Source organism: Triticum dicoccoides, chromosome 1B, assembly GCF_002162155.2.
Source record: "Triticum dicoccoides isolate Atlit2015 ecotype Zavitan chromosome 1B, WEW_v2.0, whole genome shotgun sequence".
Classification (NCBI taxonomy): Eukaryota; Viridiplantae; Streptophyta; class Magnoliopsida; order Poales; family Poaceae; genus Triticum; species Triticum dicoccoides.
In genome coordinates this window covers 438489685-438498447 of record NC_041381.1, presented here as the reverse complement: position 1 = coordinate 438498447, position 8763 = coordinate 438489685, and the positions used below count along the sequence as shown (strand labels likewise).

At 50.5% G+C, this 8763-nt stretch overlaps 1 protein-coding gene across 1 annotated transcript; it reads right to left on the bottom strand.

Moving 5' to 3' along the window:
- Positions 1–7129: 7129 nt before the first annotated feature.
- LOC119339823 (ethylene-responsive transcription factor ERF039-like) lies at positions 7130–8368 on the bottom strand. Its single transcript, XM_037611725.1, has one exon. It carries the CDS (start codon positions 8197–8199, stop codon positions 7372–7374), a length of 828 nt encoding a protein of 275 aa, XP_037467622.1. The 5' UTR covers positions 8200–8368; the 3' UTR covers positions 7130–7371.
- Positions 8369–8763: the final 395 nt, after the last annotated feature.

Here is an 8763-nt window from a genome sequence, read left to right as displayed (position 1 = left end):
TTGGGTCAGATTTTCATATGATCGATTAATGACTGGGCGGGCCGTTCGGACGTTTGAGGCCGGTTTGAGGCGCCCGCCTGTAGATGCTCTTAAGAGAGAAGGTTGTAGTTCTCCAACAAAGGTATCACATGCATGACTAATCTTGTGAAGCATCAAATGATGGCAAGTACAAAAGCTCAACGGTCAGCATCTGCTGCATCCATATGATGAGCTTCCTTTTCCAACAGTAAACAACTGTTAAGGCTGCATCAGAGGCCTGATCTCCTCCACCTCGCAGCAGAGAAGCAAGAGACACAAGACACACAAGGAGGAAATGTGTAGTACTAGTAGTTGGGGCCTTTGTTGTTGTTGCTTTATTCCTTGCTTGTAGCCACAACACTGTGCTAGCTCTACGGCCTTTTCTCTTTCGCCCTGAAAGCAACTGAGCTAGGCTAGAGTCAATTACCAAAAGGAAAATAAAATGCACCCTTTTGTTGTTGCCTAGTCATTGTTAACAACTTTGAGTTGGGAACCCGCTTCTTCTTCTTCCTCTTTTTTTCCCTCCAACACAGCCTAACGTCTTGGGCCAATTGACATGTATGTATGCATATGTAGGAACATTTGTGCATCATTAGATTGGGATCCATACGTTTCTGAACCACCTTACATTGATGGCGTTTGGTCAAGCTAGCTACTACTAGTACAACAGTTCATGTCTAGCTAGGTGACCAGTGCTGGTAGTACATTGCCCTTGCGCGGCGCTAGACGAGCGTTGTGTGCTCTGCTAGCTTGTACATGAACACTGACCTCTTTTCCTCCTCTAATACAAAAGGCACGCAATTCTCTTGCGTGGTCTTGAAAAACTCAGTGCTGGTAGTACTAATTAACAAGTATCTCAATTGTAATGATACTAGGTGAAAACCCACGACATAACCTTGTGGTTAGGTCCAGTTACAATGGCGCCCCTGGGTCGTTCTCTTCGTATGGGCGTCATTGTTGGAGCACATATCATAGGATTGTCGTCATTAATGGTTGTTGTTCTTCTTATTTTTTTGGAGTTGTTCCATTGGTCACCTTTTCTTCTTATTTCGTAATAATTTGGATGTCTGCGTCCTCGATATCTTGATTAGCTCTTGAGGTCGTATTGGTGCAGAATCCTGGTGTAATTGATATCTTTTCTTTTACGAGTGTAATTGACATCTTCTTGATATTAATATATTTTCTTAGTCGAAAAGAACTCAACAAGCATATCAATTGTCGCCACAACTCACAAGCCGGGGGTAGCCAGCACGTACTACGGGATATTCTTGTTTGTTCACGATCATGCTTCAATCAGTGTAATAGCTTTGCCTAACAAAATCATATTTGCACATATTTATTTATTTTTCGAAAAGGGGGAATACCCCGGCCTCTGCATCTGGACGATGCATACGGCCACTTTATTGATTATTAACACAAGACCTTACAAAGTCGTACAACAGTAAGACCAAAGCCACCATCTTCGCAACCTCTGTCGCTACTCCTATCTAACTGATGAAGGGGCGCTGATGGTCTGGGCCTAATACCAAACAGACCTCGCCGCCAAACCTAACATCTTAGACCTGAGGTCCCAACCAGGACTCCTTCCGGGTATGGGTACCCACCAGTCCGGCGTGCTCGTCAACCAGGCCCCCTGCCGGGTATGAGGCCGCCGCAGCCACGTACCATCAATCCATCTTCAGAGCTGAACTGTTGCATGAACCGTGCCAGACCTCACTGCCATCGACGCCACCACGACGCCAGACAGCGTCGTCCTCCTGCGCGAGTCCATCCTCCCACATCGAACTCCGAATCTGCATTGCGCCACGCCGTCAAGATCCGTCGCCATCAATGTATGGATGAAGCACCGCTCCACCTAAGAAACCGTCCGCTGGTCCCGCGAAGCAAGGCGCAGCACCAAGTAGAAGGCCGAAGCGCACCGCCACCACGCCACCAGTAGCCCCGCCACCAAGAGCTGTTCCCAGCCGCCGCCTTCAAGAAGGAGCACGACACCAGGGTGCCGTCGACGCCCAGACCAGGGGAACAAAAGCTTTCTCCATAGCTCGAGGAGGAGGCGGAAGGGAGAGGATCCACCCCGAAGCCTTCAGGAAGGGAATCGGCGCCAAAGGCGTCAACTTTGGGGAGGCTGCCGCGCCAGCTAGGGGTTTCCCCCGGAACCTCACCCGCACGCCAGATCCGCCAGGTCGGCCATAGGGGACGCCGAAGCCGCCGCCAAGGACCGGCACCAGCACGGATCGGGACAGATCGAAGCAGGGGCGGATCTTCTACATGGAGCCATGACGGATTGCGAGGAGCCGCCACTGCGCCAGCGTCCGCAGCCCCCACGCCGCCCGCGCGGCCGTGGGAGGCTGCCCACCAGAGCCCGCCGGCACAGCCCGCCGGCTGCACCGCGCCCATCGGCCGGGGCCGCCGCCCCGGGGAGTAGGAGGCGCCAAATCACCCCTGCAAAACGGATCTGGACAGGGACCCCAGATCCGCCGCCACCGGAAGCCACGGCCTGCCACCCACGCTGCCCACGCAGCCGTGGTTGCCCAGCCCCGCCAAGAACCCCTGGGGCCGCTGCCCCAGCATCCAGACTCCGCCGCCCCGCATGGCGCCCAGGGGCACCGCTGCGCGCCAGCCAGAGGCCCCCTCGAGGAGAAAAGGAGGCGAGCCCGCCACCGCCGTCCGCCGGACGAGCTTCGCTCGCCGGCTTCCTCCGGCGGCGGCGGGGGAAGCAAGTGGATGGGGGTCGGGGGCGGCGGCGGCTAGGGTTCGCCCGAGCCGCCCCCCTGGAGGCAGCGTGAGCGAAAGGAGGTCAGAAGAAGTCCCCAATGCAGTGCCCTACTTACTGGCAATAAGTAGGCCATGATGAGGTCCGCGATCACAATTTTGCAACAAACACTGGCGATTCAAAGATTTGCTTTTGATTCCAGGAGGTCTTGCTTTGCACTCGTGAGCAGTGTGCTTTGTGGGACTCTAGTGTGCATGCAACATCTCAGGGTGTGCAGATCTTGCTGTCTCTAGCTAGCTTCCGTGTAATCTGATCTCGTGGGGGAAAAAGGATGGGGCAGCATGTTGATCAGGCTCTACAAGCAAGACAAATATTAATGGAACAGGCGGACCAATTGGTACTCCGATCCTTGGCACCACAAATAACTTGCTAGTTGGTGTTGGTTGAGCCCAGGCTTTGGACAAAGTAAGCAGTGGTGCCCTATGACTGTCCATTGTGGAGTAACTTCAACAGTAAACAGTAACGTAGGGTTCAACTCAGCAAATTTGCTTATGTGACAATGATTTAATAAGAAAAATGATTTGAGTAACAGTACTCGCACTATAGGCACCAAGTACCATCACACATATTAAAACAAGATGAATATACAACCTATTGAATGAAGTGTTGCATGACACCACACATATGTTACTTCCATTGTAAAGATAGTAATCGCGTGTTACTAGTTTAAGTTACTCTCCACCATGTGTAGTCTAATTAACATGACCCTATTGGGAACTGCTTAATTTTTTTTAAGCCGAGACCGTAGAACAATGTATTCTCATTAATAGTAAATTATTTACAGGTACAAAAGCAAGGACTAAAAATTAACCAATCCCAGTTCTAGAAAACATAAGGGCGTTTAAAGGTGCTGCTCGGTCCAGTTCCTTAGGCTGGTCATAGTGGGGAGTAACCTAGACTAGTAACATGCATATGTTACTAGTCTATGTTACTACCTCTATAGTGCATTGTATCATATATTAGTATCACATGTGGTCTCATTTATTGCCATGCATGACACATAGTAACATCACATTTATTATGTTACGGTATCTACCTATGTTACTATAACCATCTCTCTCTTCTTTAATTGCCTGCCACGTAAGCATGTTTGTGAGTCCCAAGCGCATGATACTACTTAGGCTGGTCACAATGGGGAGGAACTTAGGAGTAACATCACACACTCCAATACAACTTTGTTTATGTGGCACATATTTAATGAAGAGAGAGGTGCTTGTGGTAACTAGCGAAGTTACCGGAACATCACACACTCCAAAAAACAATGAGTCTATAACCTAATAAATACATCGTTGCATGACACTACATAGATGTTCCTACCCACTATGGAGGTAGTAACATAGTCTAGGGAAGTGTGTAAGTTACTAGCTTATATTCTTGCCCATTGTGACCAGCCTTATGTTACCCCCACTATGGCTAGCCTTATACTCTCTGCCTTTTGAAGATTTGCCTTAATTTGCGCTGCGAAAAGCCCCTCTTTGACATAATATTGCCATCACACATGATGGGAACTGCTTAATTAGCACTGCCTCTGTACTTAAATACTTGTCGTTAGGAAACTTGTATTAATTTCCCTGGCAACAAGTATTGTGATACAGAGGAAGTACTAGAGTACTACGTGGTTTTCCCTCCTTTCTTCGGAGAATGAAAAGGCGTACCTTAATGAAGTGGCGGGAGCAGAGGGCGGTAAACATGGAACGGTTAGGAATGCAGGGATTTGGTATCGTACGATCAGCAACATGCCCGTCCGTAATCATACTCGAACGCTGCTTCTTGATTGCAAAGCAGCGACTGATACCTTACGACGTACGGCATGTGTCACTCTCCCCTAGTTACCCTCGTGGTTGAGGGAAAGTCAGCAAAGGACAAGTTCCTGTTCCGTAAGTCCCACAGGATCGTTTTACCGCCGCGGTTGTTCATTTTGACAGCTCAGTACAAACTAACCAGCATGCAGTCCACAGAATTCCCACCGGATCGTTTTACCGCCGCGGTTGTTCATTTTGACAGCTCAGTACAAACTAACCAGCATGCAGTCCACAGAGCTTACGTAAAAAGTGCGGAACAGAGAGAGAGGGGGAGTGCAGGTCGACCGCAACGGGTCACCGGGGTATTTGTCACCTGGCAAGATGGCGGTAATAATACATGGATCCCGTTGGTTAACGAGTGCTGTGCGCAAGTAAACGTTTTCAGCGCTTACAGACAGCGGCAGGGAATGGGACCTGTCAGGCACATCGATCAGCTCAGGTTACGGCTTCTCCTGATCAGTCAGTCAGATTCCGTTTTTTCATCGGGGAGGAAGGATTATCTTGGGGCCTTTAGACCCCGTTTCCTGCAAAACTCATGTGAAACCCGGTAATTAATCAGGCCAGAGCATCTTCTTCTTCTGAAGCAGGCTCAGAAACCAGAATCTCCGAGCTGGGACGGTCGCATTGCTGACGTCATCCCGGGGCGTCCCTCGCCTCGAGACTCTGACCTCTCACTTGGTGTTAGCTCGGCGGGTGTTGCTGGCCAAATTAATGGCACACGAGGGTGACAACTGCATCCAGCGGGGCGCATCAATCTTTTGATCTTTCCCCCCTCCCCTTTTGTTTCCTCCCTTCTCTTTTCATGAATAGTCGGGGCTCATCACGACGCGTCGCCCTCCGCTTCACCTGGACTGTAGTAGTATACGCGTACGTGCGAGCGTCTCTACGCCTACGCGCGCGACAGTACATACGAGTACGTAGGCAGATGCCCCTCCCTACCATGCACCCACGTGCGTATGCCTCACCTACAAACGGCCGGATCCGTGTCCAGCGTACGCAGTACATACGTGTATGAGTGTATCGGCCGGAGCGCAGCGCAGTGCAGTCCAGCTCGGCGGGCGATCCATCGGTGCCGCGGTCATGCCATTGTCCGCTTGCCGACGTGGCCGCAACCAGCGGGTGAGTCACGCTCCACCATGGCCGGCCCAGAGACCCCGCCCAAGAGGGCCGTCCACCTACTTCGCCGCCCGCCGTCCGATCGCCCAGGCAGGGCTGTAATTACACGAGGCGATCTTCTATTTAGCGTTTATAGTCCCGTCATATTTTATTTACACAAGGGTATTGTTTTGATGGTGAGCAAAATCCATTCTACCAACTTTTTTGCTATGCAGTTCACAACAAAAACAAAAACAAAATGATAGTATCTGTTTGGAAGGTTGCTAATTTTTTTGGCATGACAATGACTCTTAATTTGTCTAGTCCAATTAGTATTCCTTGCCAATGCTTCCTAAATTATGGGCAACCAAAATCTCAACTAAAAATGCATTTTTCATACAGCAAACTTGCAAAAAAAAATGAATATGCTCCAGCCGTAACCTTCGTGGGCATATCCGGGCCGTCCACGTGGCAACCTGGGTGACACCGTGGTAGGGAATGATAGATGAACTAGCACTGGAGCTTTGATTTGAGCTGACAGAAACAGGGAGATGAGATGCAATTAAGGCGGCCGTTGTGGCTTGCCTAGCCATGAAGATGACACCCTTGCTTTGTTTGGAGAAACAGTGTTCAACTCCAGCGAAAGGGCAGAGCATGCAGGCATGGTCAGCTCACCTAGCCAGGGGCTCTGTCCGGCACATGCTTGGTAAGTGGGAGCATTAGCTTTCTCACTGGAAATGATGGCCATGCTTAAAATAACCTCCCTCATCTCTCTCTACCACAAGGAAAAGAAGCAGAAGAAGAATCTCATTCCCTCATCTTGATCAGCAGCAGCTTTCCAAAGCAGATGGCAAAAGGAAGAAAAAAAGCAGGGGAAGCCAGAGGAAGAAGAAGAAGAAGATGATGAGATGCTGCACTGGAGCCACATGAGGAGTGCCGCCTTTTGTCTGCACTGCACTGCCTCTGCTTGCTTGATCATGGAGGAGACCAACACTAGCCAAACAACCTCATATCCACAAATTGACATTTTTAACCCTTTTTTTCTCTGCTGTTGAACAGTAAAAGAGCTTCTTCTCCCAACTTCACTGAGCAAACTAATAAAGTTCAACATGATGTTTACGACAGGATCTGATGCTGATAAAGAAACATGAAATTGCTGGCAGTAGCAAAGCACCTCTTGTTGAGCAACATCACTTGATGATAAACAAGTGAGGGGTGGAATAGATTAAGTTTTCAAAGTCAGCTTTAGTGACCTCTTAACTTCGAGCTTCTTGGCATTCTATTCCTTCTTCTCATCTCAGTCTCCATGGCATGGAACTCAAATGTACATATATTTTTTTCTGGGGAAACTCAATGCAGTACAAAGAGTATTCCAAGCATAACGAATACAGTACATCGCCTAAAATCTATCAAGGTCAAACCACTAGGATTCACACATTACTATGTGGTAATAGTAATAATTAACTCTCTCAGGTAACATGTAGTGGTAGTAGCAAACTTTTTTTGCATATGTATATCACTACGTACTCCCTTATGCTTATTATAAACCAACAAAGTAAAAAAAAAGGCAAACTAAAAAAACACTAGTAGTAAAAAAAGGAAAGAAAAAAAGGCAAAGAAGAGATTACACTAGCGATTAAGTACTCCTAGTATATTTGATCATCTAGTCTTCGCAAGCATCTGCTACTCCCAAAGGAGTGGCTCCTCGAGCCGGAGGTCCGCATTGACCTCCTCGACGTCGGGGAGCGGAGCCCACATGGTGGAGAACCCGAACCCGTCCTCGATGTCCAGGAGCAGGTCCGGCAGGTCGAACAGCTGCAGCTCCTCCTCCGCCTGCTCAGCGGCGCCGCAGCTCGTAGCCGTGGCGGCAGACTCCGGCGGCGTGGTAGCGTCTGCGCCGGCGTCGTTCTTGACGGTCTCCTCTTGGATGAGGCCCTCCTCCTCCTCCGACTGATCCGTGGACAAGGGCGGCGGTGAAGACGTGAACGCGGCGGCCAATGCGGCCGCGGCCTGCACGTCCTTGGGCGCCGGCGAGGCGGCGCGCGGGAGGACGTCGGCGAGCTCCGGGAAGTTGAGGTGCGCGGACCGGGCGCCCTTGATGGCGAGCGCGGCGACGTCGTGCGCGCGCGCGGCCATCTCGGCGGTGGGGAAGGTGCCGAGCCAGATGCGCGACTTCTTGCGCGGCTCGCGGATCTCCGACACCCACTTGCCCCACGCCCGCATCCGCACGCCGCGGTACACCGGGTGCTTCCCGTCGCTGCTCCGCTTGCTCTTCTTCGTCGTCTTCGTCTTCCCCTCCTCCGTCTCCTCCCGCCCTCCCTCTTCCTCGTCCAGCTGCCGCTTGCGCGGCACCGCCTTCACGGCATTGGCGGCGCTCGCCGGCGAGGAGGGACACGACGAAGAGTCCGTGACGGTGGACGAGCACGACATGGACGTGGAACTGGTCGTATACGACGACGTCGATGACGACGAAGACGACGAGGTTTCTTGGAGCTCCCGAGCAGGCGCCATGGCTGCGTGCAGTGGGTGCACGACGAGGGAAGGAGTATGGCTTTGCTTGCTGCAAGCGAGCTCTCGCTGCTCCGCCTTGGCCTTGTGGTGGTGTGTGTCTGTTCGTATCTGCAGTGGGGGTTTATATGAGAGAGCGAGGTGGGAGAAAAGTTTACTGGTGAAAAAGCTAATTAAGAAACCATGGGAGGGCGATATATATGCTTGGTGCCCCCCTGGTGTTGTCCCCACTGTTTTGTTTCCAAGGGCACATGTTCATCATTGTTTTTTCAGTGCCTTGTGGTACTACATGCTATACATCATCATTTCATAAAATTGGCACCACAGATTCAACGGTACAAATTTGAGTGGCTGTGGCCCGTGGGCTTGGGAGCTAGGACAAGGGAGAATATCAGGTGATGCCACCATTCACATGCATGCTCCCATGCTCCTAATTTTGAAAACCCACATTTTTTTTTACAAAGAAAACCCACATTCAAATGGTTCACAAATATCTGATTTTTTTTATGAATGTTTATAAGGCATGCATCTGCAGACCCTAAAATTTCCAGATGCAAATTGAAAAAA